The sequence below is a fragment of the Lynx canadensis genome, chromosome B4 (genome assembly GCF_007474595.2).
Source record: "Lynx canadensis isolate LIC74 chromosome B4, mLynCan4.pri.v2, whole genome shotgun sequence".
Taxonomy (NCBI): Eukaryota; Metazoa; Chordata; class Mammalia; order Carnivora; family Felidae; genus Lynx; species Lynx canadensis.
In genome coordinates, this window is record NC_044309.1 from 117,294,607 (window position 1) to 117,315,340 (window position 20,734).

A 20,734-nucleotide genomic window follows, 5' to 3' on the forward strand; every position below is an offset into this window, starting at 1 on the left:
GATTGTCTTTATTTTTTCTTCCAATGTATATTGAATATGATTTTATGAATTCACTTTTTCACATTATGGGCCTAATGGATAATCTATGAATCAGAAAGCTTACATTTATGAATTCTAATTCTGCATTAATTTTAGGTCAGTGAAGCTGTGCTAGCAGTTAATCTACTTATTGGAAAGAAGAATGCTAGAACTGATAAAGTCAGCCAAGGGGCCTTACCAAATATCCCCGAATTTGCCACTGTGGATCTTTTGTCTTCATATACAGATTATTTGCTTGGTATGTTTGAAATGTCTAGGCATTTTATAAAAACCTGATACATGTAATGCATAATCAAGTTGCAAAGGTTTAATCATGGTGATTTGTTGGGTTTTAGCTCAGAGAGTATCATGGCAGGAGGAACCTCAGAAAGACAGGGGCTCTGCAGCCTAGCTGCCAAAACAAAGGGGCATCACTTCATTGTATGTACGTCTGTGTTAATCAGCTGTTGCATTTCAGATGCAGGACTCTGTGAAAAATGGTATTTCCTTCTGTCTATTTTCCAGTTCACACATGTCAAATGAGGCCTTTTGGAAATATTTACTTGTGGATCCTTTCCTGATCCCCTAAAATGTGTGCTCACCCTTGTACTCTCATGTAGTTCTCTGTTCTTTTTCTTAGTTATTTTATATTTGTGTGTGTGCGTGTGCATGTATGGGTGTGCACATGGGTATACATGTTTGAACTTTCTCTCATTAAGCTATCATCAGCTTCCTGAGGATAGGGACTTTATTTGATTTGCTGCCCTAACTGCAGAAAATCACACATTACTTGCACATGACAGGCATTTGTAATTGTTTATTTTTTTTTTCATTTTTTTGTTTGTTTATTTTTGAGAGAGAGAGAGAGAGAGCACAAGTGGGAGAGAGGCAGAGAGAGAGAGGGAGACGCAGAATCTGAAGCAGGCTGCAGGCTCTGAGCTGTCAGCACAGAGCCCAATGTGGGGCTAGAACCCATGAACTGTGGTATCATGACCTGAGCTGAAATTGGAGGCTTAACTGACTGAACCACCCAGGCGCCCCTTGTAATTGTTCAATGAATTAATGAATGAGAGGTTAGAATTTAAACTTGATCTCACTATTATTTGTTTTTTCTATTTTACGGCTCCTTGGTTAGCTAGCAAACCATTATATAAACCTCTAAGTCAGATCAGCAGTAATATATTTAAGATTCATTTATGTGTTTGTCCATTCATTCATTTGAAAAATAGTTATCGAGTGCTTCTTGTATGGTGACACTTGGATGGTTCAAAGACATAAGGTGCTGGAGTCTTACTTCCAGGCTGACATTTCAGTAACAACAATAACTAATTTTCCTTGGCACTAGGTGAGCATTGAGCCAAATGCGGTGAAGAGTGCTACTTTAACCTGGTGGGGGTGGGAGTGTTCTTCCTAAAGCCGCTGAAAACACATCTGTAGGCAGCAGCTTACTCTGCTGAAGTGTTAAGTCAACTTTAGCCAAAGGATTAGTGTCTAAAACCATCCCTTTCCTTGGCTTCTTCCTTTCCAACCCAAAAATGTATTGCCTGAGGTTAAACCATTAGATGAACTTTTTATGCCAAGTTGTGGTTTTCCTATTTTATTGCTTTGATGTCTGGTGGGTTTTTGTTTCATCGGTTTCATCTAAAATGCTGTATTAAGCAGTTATTACCAAAATTATGCTGTGTATCAAACAACCCTAGAACCTAGTGGCAATGAGAATTCATCCTTTGACTTGGTCTGGTCCATGTACATTTGTTATGAAGCCCAGGCTGAGGAGGCAGTGGCTGTTTGGAGCATGCTCTTCTCACGGCGTACAGCAGACCAAAGGGGCCAAGCTCTATCACAGAAGTAGACTCAAGGTCTCTCTTCACACCACATCTCACTGGCCATGGCAAATCATATGGCCAAGTCCAACATCAGTGAGGAAGGGGAATCCACTGTGCCAGGCGAGGAAGGGAGAGGGGCACGAATGTTTGCTGAATGATAATCCAAACTATCTTACGTGACAAGTCCAGTCTGTGGCTGGCAGCTACCTGAGAGGAATTCTGAACCCCTGTATGGAAATACAGGAAAAGGTGTCGCAGTGATCCGTTAATGATGTCACCCATGGGCACATGCAGTGAGGAGCCGCATCCCAGATCCAAATGATCTGAGCTGATCAGTTGAGCAGGTGGTCTTCATCTTAGCTGTGCTTACTGCTAGAATGTGTGATTTCTTTGCCCTTCTCAGTGATTTTCATAGTATATTCCAATTTTCAGTTTCTGTTTTGTACCATTAGCACTCTTTTACTGTTTTACAAAAATAGTAATTTGAAATGACCAAATTTTGAAGTCCCATCTATTTTGCATTTTGCCTTGCCTTAAGGGTAATAGTTTTGCCCTCCAGTATTTTCCTAGCAGACTGATAATTAATTCATGCTGATGATTTCCCTCACTTCAGTATTTGGGTTGGAAGGAGGTACTGAATCCCCTCCTGACTGCTACAAATACCCAGACGGCAACGAAGTTTATATTATAATGAATTGCTAATGGACAACAGCAACAAATAAAACTTGTTTGATTTTCCTTGCATTAGCATAAATTAGCATCCAGGAGAAAACGTCCTCAGTAATCTCACCTTTGCTAGCATTGATGTGTACTCAAGGTGGTGACCAATAGTCATGGTTTTTGTGTGTGGAACGCTGCACCAGATATTTGTGTCCAAAAGGAAGGAGGAGTCATAGAAAACCAAGAAAGTGAGTCTTTCCTTCCATGAGGTTCCAGTCATTGACAGTCAGAACAGAGATACACTTTGGAATTATATAGATATGTCTCTTAAGAGGTCCATATTAATGGAAGCAAATTAGGCTGAAGCTGGACGACAGACAGGATGGGCATATTAGTTAATTGGAAACATTTTTTTTTTCTGGAACAAGTATATTGTGGGGCAGGTATAAAAAACCACATTTTCTCAACAGAGCAATTGGCAATCGGAGAAGCATGATGATAGAATAGACTATTCATGTGTATGTGAACCATAATAGGTCAGCATGTGTACCAGAGAGCTACTGTATGACGTCTGCAGAATAAGAAGATACCAGAGTGATTCAGCTGATCCAATTTATAGAGGTTTTCTCTACATTGTCTTATAGGCATAGAGACCCTGAGATGATGATACTGGCAATATAAGATCATATTTAGTTTCAATGCAAAAAAACACACACATTTATTAGATGCCTACTTTGGGCCTAGTTGTATTTAAATATACTTATCTTTTTTGTCTTGATTTTCTTGCGGCTTTAGGAAAAATTTCAGCTGGGATAAGAATTGTTAAATTCTGTAAGACAGTTTGAATTAAAAGTACAATTTAGGGCTAGTGGTCCTGGATGCAGCTTCTCACAACCAAATGCACTTGGTCTATAGAAAATATAAATGTTTGTCTTGCGAAAACTAATGGCAGTGAACCTATTGTCAGAACATACAAAGAGAACTGTGAACGAAGACTTAGGATCACAGCTGACCTTTAATATAGGCTCTGCCTGTTGAAACAGAGAAAAGCTTTCAGCCTGAAAAAATAGGATTTGTTCTTTCCTTACTGCCTTGGGCCTGGTCCAGAAACATGGGGTCAATACCAACTAAAAACTGAGATGCCATTCCTCTGCTACTATCTTGATTTCTTGTATTCCTCTGAGACACAATACTCCATAGGTGGGGACCTAGGGAAACACATTACATCCTCAAATCCCAAAGTATTACACTACTTACAGATTATAATGGAGAAAAATCATTTATGCTAATAGCAGTGATGTGTGTGTGTGTGTGTGTGTGCACATGCGTGTGTGTACCTGCTATGTATCAGTTCATAGTATTAGCAGCTGAGACAATTGGAGCATGATGAGAACCATCCTCAGTGAAGCAGAGCTGTCCTGGTCCAACACCTGCAAGCTTCTAGAAATGTCATTCAGAGCTCTATACTTTGATCACTTAAATCTGAGAAGGAACCGTCTCATGACCAAGAGCAGAGCACATATTCTCCACCCTCTATTACCAGACTCTAGGTGTGAAGACATTCTTTATTCTAGACAGAGTCAACAATGTAAAATAGGAAGCAACAGAAGGCACCCGTAAGGAAACATTGCCAGACAAGCACAATGAAATGCTCTCTTGAAGACTCAGAGGAAGACTGACACTTCAGGGAGCCAAAAGAAATGTAACAAGATCCTTTAAAACCTTCAGCAGGGCCCGGTCAAAGACTGACACAAAACAGAAAGCCATATGCAGCGAATGCTAGATAACGGTGGGACCAGTGTGTCCTGATGCCATACGCTAGTGCTTTGTGTGATTTCATCTGTCCTTGACGAAAATCCCATGGCAGTGTCATTATGCATATATATTAAACGAAGAAAGGTCCTCAGAGAGGTTATGTAACCAGGATAATTTTCTACTGCTGATGCAAATCCTGATCTATCCGGTTCTAAAAGCTGTGCCCTTGATCACTGTGTTGGGTGTGATAAGAAAGTATTACCAGGAAATCAAAGTGCAGAATGAATGCATCACCCTTTCGGATTGAGCTGACATGAAAGATGCTTTTTCCCTCCCCAATCCAAACATGTAACACAAGGTTGGATAAAACAGAACTGAAATTGTTTTAACTTACAGCTGAGCATGAAGTCAGGAAAGGGAAATCTCAAGTTACCAAAGCAAGAGCTGAAGGTGAGGACGCCATTGGCGAGGGCACTGCTAGGGCTGGGACTTGGATGCGAGGACAAAGAGGGGGTCTGGAAGGAGGGCCCTGTGGGTAGGGAAGGTCAGAACCCTGCTAACTGCTTAGAATTGAGCTTCAGAGTGGGCTTGTCAAATTGAGGACTAGAAACACATTGCCCACCGGCCTGAGTAGATGCAGAGAAACGTGCCAAATTGCCCGGTCAGGGCCAAAAATGAGTCACTTGGGAGAAGTCAGAACCCCACCTGAGATTGTAAGGTTGGAATTCTCACCACCTGAAAGTTGCAGGGAAATGAGCATAAATACTTGCCCAGAACCAGTGAAACCCAGGCAGCTCTGGCTGAGGCTGGAGGGAAACGGTTGCAAAAGGATCCACCTCCCACAAAGGTTCTTCTGAAAATAAATGTATATTGCAGGTTATACCTGGAAAAATTCTGACATCACTTTTGGATTATAAAGACAAAGAAAGTAATTGTGAGCATTCAGTCAGGAGAAGTGGACTTTCTATAAAGAAAGAAGAGTTGAACTGGCCGTAATTTTCTCCTGTGACATTAAAGACCAGACGACATTGCTCAAATATGTACAGAGGCTCTTTTAGTTTAGTTCAATTTTTTACATAGGTGATTTGTTCTCAAGAATCAAAACTCAAAAGACCTCAAAGGGCATGGAGAGAAAAGTCTCCCTTCTGTCTTCTCTACAAATGACTGACTTGTCCCTAGAGACAATTGATGTTGTCATTGTATTCCTGCTGTAACCAACAACCACAATTTAGTGGTTTAACACAACACAAGGTCTGTCTTCCAGTTCAGGAGGTCAGAAGTCTAAAATGGGTCTCACTGGGCTAACAAAATTAAGGTGTCAGCGGAGTACTTTAGGGGAGGCGTTAGGTGAGAATCTCTTTCCTTGTGTTTTCCAGGGGCTTGTGGCCCCTCCCTACATCTTCCAATCTCTCTGACTCTGACATACCCTGTCTCTCTCTCTTGTTTCCCTTTTCTACATATAAGGGCGTCTAGGATTACACTGGGACTACATGGATGACCTAAGAAAACTCCCCCTCTGAAGGTCAGCTGATAAGCAATCTTAATTCTATCTGCAGCCATATTTCTCCTTTGCCCTATAACCTAACATATTCAGAGGTTCTGGGGATGAGTACACGGACATCTTTTGGGAACCTTTATTCTGCTACCACAATCAGTTTTCTAGGTTCTGTACCAGAGGTATACATGCTTATGCAAACTGCTGAGGTGCCACTGGAGAGGACAGAATCCACTCCAATTTATTTAAGCAGAAGGAGATTTATTAAGACTTCCAAAATCCCTGCGAGGACCGAAGAAACAAATTCTAGGCTGAACATCCTGACTAAGTGACACAAAGCTAGGCCACCAAGGGAACTGGAGGTTTTTGTTTTGTTGTAAATAAGTGTCTTAGTCTGTTAACACCGCTATAACAAAATACCACAGACTGGCTAGCTTATAAACAACAGAAATGTACTTCTCACAGGTGTGGGAGCTGGAAGTCCAAGATCAGGTTCAGTACCTAGTGAGGGCCCGCTTTCTGGTATCTAGATGGTGCCTTCTCATGTGATAGAAGGGGCTAGGGATCTCTCTGGAGCCTCTCAGTACTCATCCCATTCAGGAGGGCCCTAATGTCATGAGCTCAGCACCTCCCAAAGGCCTCACCTTCTAATATCATACTGGGGATTAGCATTTCAACATATTTGGGAGGAGACACAAACATTCAGACCAGAGCGTAAAGGCAGCTGTAGAATCAGGAATCTGCCTGCAAAGGAAGGAGGCTTTGCTCTGGCTGCAGCCTCAAGAGCCACGTGGCCTCTGCCAGAACCCACACCAGCAAGAGAGGTGCCTCGAATCCTGTCTCCTGCACCACCTAGCACAGTGCCAATTTCAACTTCTACGTGAATGTGTGGAATTCATTGACACCTAAGTCCCATGCAGGGCCCTAGCTGCAAGGAAATCTCGCAACCGTGATTTTTATCTTTGTAACTTCAATATAGGCAGGCACATTCAGGGATTAGGATGGATGTTGCATGAACCAATATGGCTGCACACACCAATACAATGATATGTTTTTCCCTAAACAAATACAATTAATAGCATAAATATTAGTGCACACAATTACTTTCCTTGCTCTTTTTTCCTTCCACTTAATATAAGTGTATCTATTGGCAAATTTTTCAAATCAATACAGTGTCTTTTTATCGTTGCATAATAACCCTCTATAAATTGTGTTATAGCTAAATTAGTCTCCTTTTGATAGATTTTTTTTAGGTTGTTTCTACTCTTTTGCTATTACATACAACTCTACTATAGGTAACCTTGTATGTATGTATATATGTGTGCCTTATATATGTTATCTATTGACCCAATAGATATAGTGTATCTATTGACCCAATAGATACGATGTGTCTGTTGACCCAATAGCTATACTAGCCTATGTACAAAACTTTACATATATATGATATATATGTATATCTGTGAATACACACAGGTATACACACATGTACACTTTATCTATGAATACACACACAAACACACACATGTATAATTTTAAGAAGATTTCATTTTAATTTACACATCTCTTGCTAGGACTAAGCTTAATCATCTTTTGTGTGAACTTTCTGCCCATAATCTTTGCTCAATTTTTCTTGAGGTGTTTTTTTTTTTTTTTTCATTTCTTTAAGTATCTGTGAAAGCTCTTCCCCCTGCCTTTTATAGAAATCAGTCCTTTAATTTGCAAATATATTTTTCCAATTATCAATTGGAATTGGAATTCCAATTATCCAATTTTTTTTGATGGTGGTTCTATACCATAAAAAAATGTTTTATTTCAAAATAGTATAAATTATTAATCTTTAAAAATTTTTTTAAATGTTTTTATTTATTTTTGAAAGAGAGACAGACAGACTGAGTAAGAGTGAGGAGGGGCAGAGAGGGAGACACAGAACCCGAAGCAGGCTCCAGGCTCCGCGCTGTCAGCACAGAACCTGATGTGGGGCCCTAACGTGAACTGCGAGATCATGACCTGAGCCGAAGTCAGATGCTCAACCGACTGGGCCACCCGGGCTACATTATTAATCTTTTCTTTGATAACTTCTGGATTTATATCAGAAAGATCTAGTCCCTACTCTAAGACTATAAGTGTGTTCTCCCACAGACTTTTAATAATTTATGGAAACCTATTTGGAATATGTAAAAAATGACAAATGGATACACATTTAGTTTTTCCAGATGGCTGCCTTATTTCTGTACTTTTTATTCATTTCCTATTGCTCTGTTCTATTCAGGCTTCAACACCACACTGTTTTAATTATCATAGCCTTATATTTAATATCTATTAGGATGAGTCTCCACTCACTAATCTTTCTTATCGAAATTGTCTTTTATGACTTTTATTTTTTTAACTTTGGAAGCAGCTTGCCTAGTTAAAAAAGTTCTCTTGTGTTTTTATGAGCTGCATTACATTTAGGCATTAACTTAGGAATAACTTACATTTCTATGTTATCAAGTCATCTTAACCAAGAATATTACATGTCCTATAGTTTTTACTTCAAGTCTTTTTGTTTTTTAGTCCCTTAGGAGTACTTTAACATTTTCTTCCAATAGATCTTGTATGTTTCTTGTTAGGTTTATTTCTAAATAGTTAAACTTTTTATTGGCACTGTAAAATTTTTTCATTGAATTTCTACTGGTTGTTGTTTTTGTGTATGGAGGCTATTGATGACTCTCTATTACTTTATTATCTTCCAATTGTTTTTTCCACTTGATTTTTCGTAAACAAAGTCTGGGTCAGTACACGTTTTCTGTAAAGGGACTGATAGTAAATATTTTAGGCTTTGTCGTCTCTGTTGCAAGCAGTCAACTCTGCTACCGTGATGTGAAAGGCACCACAGGCAGGATGTAAACGAATGGACGTGGCTGTGTTCCACTGACACGTAGTTATGGACACTGATGTTTGAATTTCATAAAACTTTGACATGTCACAAAATATTCTTCTTCTTCTGCTTTTTTTCAGCCACTTAAAAGTATGAAAACCATTCTTAGCTCATGGGCCATACATTAACATGGATAGGCCTGATTTGGCCCATGAACTATAGTTTGACAACCCCTGGAAAAGGTGAATAGAAGTCTCCTACTATTACTATCATTTTATCTCTTGTCTTATAGCTATAGTATTTTTTTTAATTGTTGCAACTGTTACTTAAGGTATGAATATTCTATTAAAATTATATATATATATATATATATATATATATATATATATATATATAAAGTTTATTTATTTCTTTTGAGAGTGAGAACACAAGCAGGGGAGGAACAGAGAGCGAGGGAGAGAGAGAATCCCAAGCAGGCTCTGCACTGTTAGCACACAGCCTGATACGGGGCTTGAACTCACAAACTTCAAGATTGTGACCTGAGCAGAAACCAAGAATTGGATGCCTAACTGACTGAGCTACCTTTATTGTGGATTAGACTGAGCTACCTCATATCTTTATTGTGAATTAGACCCTGTAACATTATAAAGGCTCCACTTTTGTTTCACTTGGTGCTTTTTGGCCAGAATACTAGCTTGTCTGATAGTAGGTTCACAAAAGTTCCTTTTGTTTGTTTGTTTACATTTTTCTAGGACACATTTGCCCATTCTTTTATTCTCAACCTTTCTCAATAATCTTATTTTAAATATGCCTCTTAAATAGAACACAGAATTGGGTTTTCTTTGTTTTAAAACTTGATCGTTGGGTTTTTTTAGCAATAGGCAACTGGCTAAACAATTTTAACCAATTGACATGAAAGGTAACTTTGGCATTATTTTGTATCATTTTACAAGATGTATGTAATAAATTAGGAAAAAAACAATAAAATAAAGTTGTAATTGCAGGAAAAAAAACAATAAACTATTAGCAAAGTTATTTAGGAAAATTACAGTAAAAAAAGAACCCCACAAATGATAAATGATAAGACAAAAGTGATCACTGATATGGAGAAATTAAATTATTAGAGTTTTTTTGTTTCGCTCTAAGCAAATAAATTTGAAAAACTTTGTAGAATATATAATTTTGGAGAAAAATGTAATTTACTTCAAATTTACTTCAAATCACATTATACAACAATTAGGCAAATCTATTATTATAGAAGAAATAAAGTTACATTAGAAATTAAGACTGACAGGGATATATAATCTTTATGTAGTAATTAGTAATATGTAATAGCCCCTTTTGGGAATTAATCAGGCAAAAGCTGTTAAAATGGTAAACACCACCTTTGACCCGCTAATCTCAATTTGGGAATCTATACTATAGAAATAAAAATCTTTGTGTTATATGAACAAAAGAAAAGAAATTAAGACTGAAAAATTAAAATTTATTGATTATTTTTCTATTTATATTTTTTTAATATATGAAGTTTATTGTCAAATTGGTTTCCATACAACACCCAGTGCTCAACCCAAAAGATGCCCTCTTCAATACCCATCATATTGATTAATTTTAAAAGAATAGTAATAAATCCATTGCAAGTTAGCATGAAGAACACTAAAAATCTCTTTAGTGTCTGGCATAATTAAAGATAGCTAGACTCTTACACCTCCTTCTGCAGTCAGTCTGTTATAGGGTAATATTTTCGTTGAAATATGTGAAGAAAACCTAGCCTCACACAGATATGTAGACAGAAAATGGAGGATTATTTTAGGAACCTTTTCAGATAATTGTGGATATTCTTCTTTGGTCCCAAACCAACCCTGGGTAAGTGGTAGTTTCTTAAAGGTTAGTTCCGATGTAGACTCTGAAGCAGTATCACTGAACTCTTTGTACCCTGTTACATTAAAACACATTAGTCTTTCAGTTTGAATGGATCTTTTACTCAGGCATGATTTTGTTACACCGTGTATTAGACACTTGGAAAATAGTGACTCCTGGGTTATGTAGAACTTCCAAATGTTGGTGCAATTCACTGGACAATTTTTAAAAATCAAAATTTTAAAATATCACCGCCATTCGTATGAGAAAAGTCTAAGCACTGGGAAGCCCATGGTGGCATATACAAATTTTCCAAAACTCTCTGCTTTTACTGAAAATTTTGAATTTTATCATTGGCAGCAAATACTGTCAGTTGTTTTCCTTGAAGACCTACTACTTTTATTTATGAGAAAGCGTTTGCCACCTACTTAAGTCTGAAAGCAGTTTGTCTCCTCAGTTGTTCAGTGGGTGGGCTGCAGGGGTGGGGGGAGGAGCAGTGCATTCCGTTTGCAACTTAATCACAGAAGTGCTTTTCCTCAACACAGCCATTGCGCTTCAGTATGAAGCAGAAATATTTGATGTGTGTTTCCCATGTTATCACACAGAATGTGAAAAAGACGGGTACTCGGGGTCAGTAGTTAATAACATTAATTTTACTGCTTTATCAGGGATATTCTTAAGTGAAACTGGCACTTTAATTAACTTGTTCATTTTATAATGAGTGCGTGGCAATGAAAAATGCAAGAACTACTAGTACGTTTGGTGTCACTGCCTTCCTAGGTTCGTGCTAAGGCACCGCCGTTTTATTTACTGTTGCTTTTGCACCGTCAGTGCAAACATCAACACGGTTATTCCAGGATCAACCACTGGATTCAGAAAGACTATTCAACACTGCACATTTCACTTGCATTACTGCTCATCATTCACATACAAGGAGATCTTTGAACAGTGGGTGCCGATGCTGTCAAATATAACCAAAATTACATGTCCAGCAATGTCTGTAGATTTGAGCATGTGCAAGGCAAAAGTACAACTGTGCAGAGGAGCTGTTAATAGAGTCTTCATGTTTGCAGCGACATCTATTTTTATTTATTTATTTATTTGTTTGTTTGTTTATTTATTTTGAGAGAGAACGAGAGGGGAGCAAGACGGGGAGAGAGAATCTTAAGCAGGCTCTATGCTCAGCATGGGGCCCGATGCAGGGCTCCGTCTCACGATCATGAGTTCATGACCTCGGCCCAAATCAAGAGTCAGATGCTTAACTGACTGAGTCACCCAGGAGCCCCTGCAGCTACATCTTTAATTCAACAAGTCATTTTATTATTGGAAAGTGCTAGAATTTGTTTACTGACTTTTCAACCAGTGGAGATTGTTGCAAACAGGACGTTTTGGTCTTAGACTTCAGGACATGTATTCAACTGTGGCAACTTATTAGTCTGTAGGCTTTGTGTGCATTTCTGTAGCCAGCACAATATGATAACCTACTCTATATGATGCTTCACTGATTTTTTCATTTGTAGTTTGAAAAGCTATAACAAAGAATTTTTTTGACTTTTAAAGAGCTTACCACATACACGTTCAAAGTTTTGTTCCTTTTTCTTTAAACTGTGAACCATGGGTCTTAAGATGCCTCAACTTAGCAGGCACCGTAATACTGTTTTAAAAATGTGCACCTCACTATCAAGAAGCATGCATTGCTATTTCTTTCTGAGATTTATATCTCGGTGTTATCCTCTGTCTCCATTGCATCCTCTACTTGGTGACAGCTACTTTGGGCATGATTCCATACAACTTGTGGTTTCGGGTTTTAGCTCTTCCCTGATATACTGAAAATAGAATCTGTGTTTTTGTTACCTGTGTTTTGTGTTGTTTGGGATGATTTCCAGGAGAAGGATACATGCCAATAGTATAAGGACACATTTGCTGGAAGTCACCACAAAATTATTTTATTGTATTATAACATAAATATGGAAAATGACACAAATCATGAAGATACAACTTGATTCAACATCCTAAAGGAAATACCTATACAACCATCATGGGTCAAAAATAGAACAAATCCAAGAATCCAGAAGTCTACATCATCCCCCCTACCATTGCCTACCAACCCTCTTTTTTTCCAGCTTTATTGAGATATAATTGACATGTAACATTGTGTAAGTTTAATGTATACCATGTAATGATTTATACATGTACACATTATGGATGATTACCACAGTAAGGTTAACACATCTTAACCTTCCTGCTTTCTAATTTATAACAGATGGATTAGTTTTGCCAGCTTTTGATTCTGTGTAAGTGAAATTATATAGTCTATATTCTTCTGTATCTGTCTTCTTTTGTTCAACACTATATTTGTGTAGTTCATTCTTGATGGACATAATAACAATTCATTATCCATTCTACTGTTGATAAACGTTTGGGGGTTATCATGAACAATGCTTCCATGAATATGCTTGTACATTACATTTTTGTGCACAAAGCACACATTTAAAAATTTTCTTAATTAATTAATTAATTAAATTTAGTTTGTTTATTTTTGAGAGACAGAATGAGAGACAAAGTGCAAGCGGTGGAGGGGCAGAGAAAGAGGGAGACACAGAATCCAAAGCAGGCTCCAGGCTCTGAGCTGTCTGCACAGAGCCCAATACGGGGCTCAAACTCATGAACTGCGAGATCATGACCAGAGCCAAAGTCAGGCACTTAACTGACTGAACCAGCCAGGCATCCCTGTACACATTTTTATGTATATACCAAGGAGTAGAACTGCTGGTTAATAGATATGTATTTTTTCAACTTTAGTGAATACTACCAAGAAGTTTCCCAAAGGGGTTTGAATTTGAAGTTTACCCTGATGACTACAGTTGTAGGGCACTATTATATATAGTATTGGCTTTTGCTTAGTCTTTTTGGGAACTCCTTATTCAAGAATAATGCCCAGTTTCCGTGGGGGTTTTCAGTCTTTCTTTTTAGAAATATGGAGAGATTCTGGATATGACCATTTTATAGATTATATGTATTGCAAATATCTTTTACCCCTCCTGTGTTTTGCCTTTTCATTCTGCTAGCGGTATCTTTTGATTATACAAAGTTCATAACTTTAATGTTGTCCAATTTATAGATGTTTTCTTTTATGGTTTCTACCTTATGTGTTCAGTTTTAGAAATCTTTTTATTTGCAAAAATTATAAAGATACCCTCCTATCTTAACCATCTTTTTTTTATTTACTTTTCACATATAGATCTGTAATTCACCTAGAATATATTATTGTGTATGGTGTGAGGCCAAAGTCAAGATTAATTTTTTTTCCATATGATATACAATTAACCCAGAATCATGTATTGAGGAGACAAACCTTCTTCACGACATTGCTGCATCACATCTGTTGTAAATCAAGCGCCCAAATATGTGGAGTGAGAGAGAAAGGGAGAGGGAAAGGCAGAAAGAGAGCAAGTTGAGAGAATCAGTATGTTCTTATATTTATTTCATCAAAGAAATAAATATAAGAATATTTTGCAAGACCAAAAGGAGAGACGAGGGTTCACACCAAAAAGGCGTTCTATGTTCCAAAAGCAGTGTGAATGAAAAGATCTAGGCCTAGATGCAAAATGAAATTTTAAATCACCACAAATAATGAGGAGTTTATTAAAACATTACAGAATAGGGAAGATAGTCAAATACAGAGTAATAAACAGCTGACTAGCATCGGGCTTTGCACCAGCAATGACAGATACTAGAAAGCAGTAGAACAAAGCCTTTATAGATTTTAGGAAAAATTAGCTGGATAGTCAGTCAAGCATGAGGGCCTTGTAAGGACTCAAATGGTAGGCGCCCCTCTTTGGGGGAACTTTTTAAAAGTAAGTTACTAGCAAGTGTACCTTAGCACACAAGGTTGCAAACAAAAAAGTTTATGTGAGATAGAAAAAAAAGAAGGAAGGAAGGCAGGAAAGAAGGAAGGGGGGTAGGAAGGAAGGAAGGCAGGAAAGAAGGAAGAAGGAAATGGGGATTAGAGAAAGGTTTACATAGTACTTCAAAAGTACTGAGAATATTCTGTTTGGTAAACTGGGTGGTAAGTACATGGGGGTTCATCTTATTATTCAAGAAAACATACATAGACCATTAACCATAAAAAATTCTGTTCATCTTTCCTCCCTTCCTTCCCAGAGGCAACCACAACCCTAATAAAATACTAATATATATATATATATATATATATATATATATATATATATATCTGTGTGTGTGTATGTGTGTACATAAATAATACAAAATATTTCATTGGGTTTTTTTCAAATGTATGCACATGGTAGTATACTCTATGTATCACCTGCTTGTTAACTTGGTATACATTGTGAAGATCAACCCAGGAGCACCCTCATCACGCCCATTTTAAAGATGAGAAGATTAAAACCCAAGAAGTCAAAAACCCAGAGAGACCTAAGGAACAGAGAGGGTCAAATCACACAGTAGTGAGAAGTACATCTGGAACTTGAACTGAGATACTACATGATACTTTCTGCTCTATCAATCTAATTCATTCATTTTTCATGCCATCAAATGAATAGACTTCTGTTTATTTTTCCAAATTTCCATTTTTTTTTGATATTACAACAATGTTGTCATGAATGTCTTACACAAGAGTCCTCGTACACTTACATGAGTATCCGCATTTTGAGTTGTATTAGATCCTGCCAAACTGCTTTCCCAAGAAGTTGCCCTCGCAAGTAGTATATAAGAATCCTGGTTTCCTCACACCGTTATCAATATTTATTATTTCAGATTTTAATATCTATCAACTACCGAGGGAGAGATGGGAAATGGTATTTCACTTTAATTTGCATTTTTCTGATTTTTAGTGATGTTAAAATTTTGGCTGTTTGAGTCTCCTTTTCTAGGAGTTGACTGCTGAAATTCTTTGCCCACTTTTCTGTTGGACTCTGATTTTTTTTTAATTGGTGCAAGGTGCTATACATATTTGAGAAAAAAACAGATCATTTTTAAAATGTTTATTTATTTATTTTGGGAGAGAGAGAGAGAAACTGTGTGTGTGTGTGCGTGTACATGCATGCACGTGCCACATAGGGGCAGCGAGAGAGAGAGAGAGAAAAAAGAATCCCAAGCAGGCTCTGCATTGTCAGCTGAGAGCCCAAAGAGGGCTCGATCTCATGAACTATGATATCATGACCTGAACCAAAATCAAGAGTGGGACACTTAACTGACTGAACCACTCAGGTGTCCCAAGAAAAACAATTCATACATGTTATAAATATTTTTTCTCAGTCAATGGTTTGTCTTGTAACTTTGCATTTGGTGTCTTTTATGATACAAAAATGTTTTTTTAATGGGAATGTAGTCCCATGTGTCAATCTTTCCTTAATGGGTTCTGCTTTTTTTTTTTTTTTAACATGTGGTTATTTTTCAAGGGAAGCATAGTATTTGTCTTAAAAACTTTTTTCACTTATTATTATTATTATTATTATTTACTTGCAGATAACTACCAAGTGGTGTTCCAGACTGCCTGTACATTTTCTTATCAAAATGATGGCATGTGTGACAACACAGATGCTAGAAAAAAGACTCCGACTAAAGTGGATATTACGTGGATTCTTCTACTGCGCTACTATATTCATCTGCAAAGGATTAATAATATGAGCAAATTGCTAGGTGGGTTTTTGATGTGTTAAGAAAGAACACATTCCTTTCCAGTTCTTGTTCAAGTCATGTTTCTTAGAATTATAAAGTACTTTTGGCATCTTTTTGAGTGAACTCTCATCAGAAGATGAAAATTTTAGCGGATCTTAAGCTGGGATACACAGATCTTTGGGCAGAATAGTATTCCAACGTAACTGACTTCCTTTGACATTCTATGTATTTTATTTATCTGATGTATTTAAAAATGTTATTATAAAGAGGCATCCAGGGGCTTCCCAAGAGTGCCAATGTGGCCCATGACTCAAAACAGTCGAGAATCTGAGTGATAGTAATGTGACAGCTTAGAAAATGAACACGATAAAATTTTGGCTTTAAGGAGAGAATGTTCCCGTATTCAGTATGTACAAGAGAAGAGATTCATGCTTCAGATAGGATACTTAACTTCATTTCACTGTTTTGTTTAGGTTTTTTGTTGTTGTTGTTGTTGTATCATCTAATGCTGTCAGAAGAGCATCCAGAAAAACTGGTATAATCTACTTCACGTCAGTCCCTATTGTGTTTGTGACAATGTATGTTGTGTTTTCTCTGTGGCAATGACATTGGTGATTTAGTGTTGTTCATCAGTGCAAACAGGCGGAAGAGACAGTTTGACCCATGTCAGGGCCCAGGGATGGAGGAGCCAGCAGAGCAAATAGGCTGCCACGGAGTGTCTAAGCACAGTTATCAGGGACTAGCAGTGGGATAGAAAAGCACCCAGGAAGTGTCAGGGGCGTGCATCACGAGGCGGGCAAGAGGAAGAGAAGTTCGGTGACAAAGGATGCGGAAGTGAGCCAGTGCAGCACACCCTGGCAACGCCTGCCCCACATCAGCCCGGCTCACCTCTGAATTCACCTGCTGGCCCTTGCCACATCAAGCACCCACGTTTTACTGCTTTTCTGCTCTGGGCTCTTTCTGAACCTACTGAGACTCGCCCAGCCCACTGTCAGGACAGCCCAGAGTGCCGGGGATTCTGCACGTCTGGGAGTAACCTTCAACTAATGAGGTAGGGAATGGTAGCGACCGTTCCAGCTTCCCAGTCCCAGACAATTCTACATGTTATTTTCCAGAAGGCCCTCAGCAGGACTGAGCCCTCATTGTCCACAGCTGCAGCCCATTCATTAACTTACTCTCATTGGCTCTTTTCTCCATCACACTTTGTTTGTTCTTTCACTTATGCTCCTTGAGATCACTTGTCAAATAAATTGCACACAACTCAATTCTTGCTTTAAGATCTGTTTTTGAAGTGAGTCCCAAAGAAGACAACTAGATAGAATGTTTTCGCATTGTCAAGACTTAGAACTTCAAGCAATATCCTCACACCCTTCTGAGATTTTCTTTCATTCCTGTGGCAAGAAGCAATCCCATTAGCATGTAAGCTTAAAAGTGGAGGAATTACATTGGCAGCCACTAGCTGAGGTGATGTGATTTCCAGGGATAGTGGCTAATGAGCAAATACCAACAATACTGAGACTATTGTGTTATCTAATGCGACTCTACATTATTTTTCTTCCCTAAGCATCTCCAAAGCCAGGATCTGGAATTTCTTTGCCAGATGATACACTTCTCACATCCCTTTTCAACTCTGGGCTGATATTGCGCCAAAAGGAAATGCATTTTTTCCTTAAAAGATTTTTACAGCTGTATTCTTCCTCTTGTATTGATGAATTTCCAAAAGAACTATGTCAAGGAGCGGAAACTACATTTTTCTCAGAAAAAACCTTGTATAACTCAGTCAAGGTACTGTTTTCAAACATTATGTATTTTTATAAAACTTCTTGGAATCACTGTTATATTTCTGAAGGAAGCACATTTGAGAAAGTTTAAGTGGACACAGTGTATTGTAAATTTCCAATATGTATTTGTGAAATGAATAAAGTAAGTCATTTGCATAGAATTCTTTCCAAACAAAAAATATCAGTCATTTATTTTCAATTATCTTGACTTTGGACTTCACCATATAGTGCTTCCATTTTTGTGATTATACGCTTGCCCGTACCAGACATGTCCATATGTCTGTCCCAGAGAAGTGACCTGAAAGTGTTATTTCTTCCAAATTGAGAACCTAAAGTAAAGCTAGGTTATTGGGTAGACAATAATAATTTTTTTAAGTTTATTTATTTATTTTGAGAGAGAGAGAGAGAACGGGGTAGGGGCAGAGAGAGAGGGAGAGAGAATCTTAGGCAGGCTCTGCACTGTCATAGTGGAGCCCAATATGGGCTCAAACCCACAAACCATGAGAATATGACCTGAGCCGAAACCAAGAGGTAGATGCTTAACCAACTAAGCCACCCAGGTACCCCCAGGGGAGGATTGTCTTAAATTAGTTTCCAGATACTGGGATATTGGCATGCCCAATACTCAACACCCCTGTTTCCTCCCAGATTATAAATCACTTGAAAAATAAAAGAGTAAGAGCTTGAGATTAAAAAATACCTATTCTTATGAGTCATAAAGTTGATATTGTTGGATGTGGTTTATATTTACTGGTAAGTGGCCTTCCTAATAGTGAATAGGAAAGTAGACAGATTTTACCAATCCAGCTACATTTGTTTGTTCGGTTGGTTGATTTGGTCGTTACAGGCCCCCTTAAAATCTGTGTGGACACATACCCCTTTAAAATCTGTTGCATGAAGGAGCAGAGAACATTCACTCCCTATAAACCATTCTCTCCCAAGAAGAACCAGCATAACTGTGCATATCCAAAATTTCTTTTTTCCCAAATTCACCAGTCAAGTAGCTCTCCAGGGGAGGAGAGTGACAGGAGGCAGAAAGGCCAGGAACATACTGTTAATGTCCGGCCCTCTGCAGGGAAGGAAGCAACAGGAGTGGGATGAAATCATTTCCATCGAACACCAGATCCTGCTTCACCCCTCGGTAAACTGTGACTACATTTGAGGATTACTGCCATGTGTCCCAGATGCCTCCGGTGTTTTGGCATAGAAGGCAGAGAATGAGAAGGTTGACAACTACAGTTTTAGTGAATGTGTTCTTGTGAATATTTTGTAAGAGTCTGGAAAATAATAGGTGTGGCTTCTTAAATATTGTCTGAAAGGGGCTCTACTTGAGTACTTTACCAGTAAGGGCAGCCCACAAGTTCCCGTTTCCTAAGCATGATGCGCCAAGCATACAACCTTGAATACATTGTAAGTACATATGACCTGTCTAATGGCAGCAGTGTTATCAAAGATCGTTGTACCCTGTTTGCTTTTCCTTTTTTTTTTTTTAAATATAATTAGTGTAACATTCTCCCAGAATAATCAGCTCTGGAGATCATTGTCACTTGCCTGACAGGTGCAAGCCACCTAATCATGTGTTCGTTTCACTGGGGTAGACAGCTAATGAGCATAGAGCCTTTGGATTTTAAAAAAAATAAACTGCAAGCTTGGCTGATTTTTATAATAACATTTTTGAGCTTTTAATCACTCAGGAGGCTATTTCAATCAAACTCTTCCCATAATTTGATACTTAATCCCGCTTTTCCTCCCCCCAAAAAGTAGGTATCTTTCCAGAGTGATCATTGCTAGGTGACATGCTTCTCAGTTGTACATGTCTACATGTTGTGAGGTCTATTGACACTTTGTGATGGCAAAACAAAGGTACCAAACAAATTACATTAAAAATTCCAAGAAAAAAGAATATGATTAAAATTATGCACAATGCTAAGTTATTCACATTTAGACTGTGTGGTAAGGTCAAATATTTGACTAGTAAAGTGATTTGTTGTTTACGGGACTGTGGCAAACAAGAGTTCTCCTGATAGGGCTTTCGTTCCTTTCAAAGAAAAGATCAGACATATCAAAAATATTCAGTGTATAGTCCATCAGTTAGCATATATAATTAATTCCATTAGCAACTAGATTTTATTTTTTTAAAGATAATGGAAAATTAAATGCCTATTTTGACATTGACTTTTGTTATAGTTTACCATTATTAGACCATCATGTTGGTAAATGCTATGTATTGAAACAGTAAATATTGCTTATTAGTTTTCTCTGTTTAGTTATTAAATATGAATTCTTTGCTAAAATAGTTGTCTATTAAATAGTTGTACCTCTGAAGAGTACTCAGATATGAAAAAAATATGAGAAATTATTTTTTGAAACAATTACTTACCTAATCTTTTGGTGAACTGCCTGACAGAATTAATGTTAGTTTAGCACTTTTAAATGATTATTCAAACTTAACAGTCTTCTTTATTGGTCATTTTGGTCATGCTTTTAGTATCATAGTGCCAATAGGTGAGGATTCTGGCTTATAATATCCTTTTATGATAGTCTCTAGACATTTCTGAAAAGTTTGCATCTTTAATATTACCTTTCAGTCATGACATATTTTTTCTTTTATCAGTAGACAACTTGAAAGGTCAGTGTCTTTATTTCTCTTTTTATTTTATTTTGAAGACTTTCATTGACAGTCTTATATCTTGAATAAGCTCATAAATAATGGGAAGTACAAAGCCTTATGGAAATACCAGGCATTTCTTACTGCCTACTGACATGTTCCTCTTGGTCAACAAGCCTTAAGATACTTTAGATGTCAAAAGTTAAGCAGAATGATTGCTTCCCAGCTACC

General features: G+C 37.7%; 1 protein-coding gene across 1 annotated transcript in view; it reads left to right on the forward strand.

Annotated features, from left to right (window-relative positions):
• CFAP54 (cilia and flagella associated protein 54) overlaps window positions 1-20,734 on the forward strand; it is a 353,980-nt gene that overhangs the window by 281,689 nt on the left and 51,557 nt on the right. Inside the window, exons 62-63 of the mRNA XM_030323452.1 lie at window positions 15,962-16,135; window positions 17,679-17,899. Of these exons, the coding sequence (XP_030179312.1) occupies window positions 15,962-16,135; window positions 17,679-17,899 (395 nt within the window). The remainder of the gene's footprint in view (window positions 1-15,961; window positions 16,136-17,678; window positions 17,900-20,734) is intronic.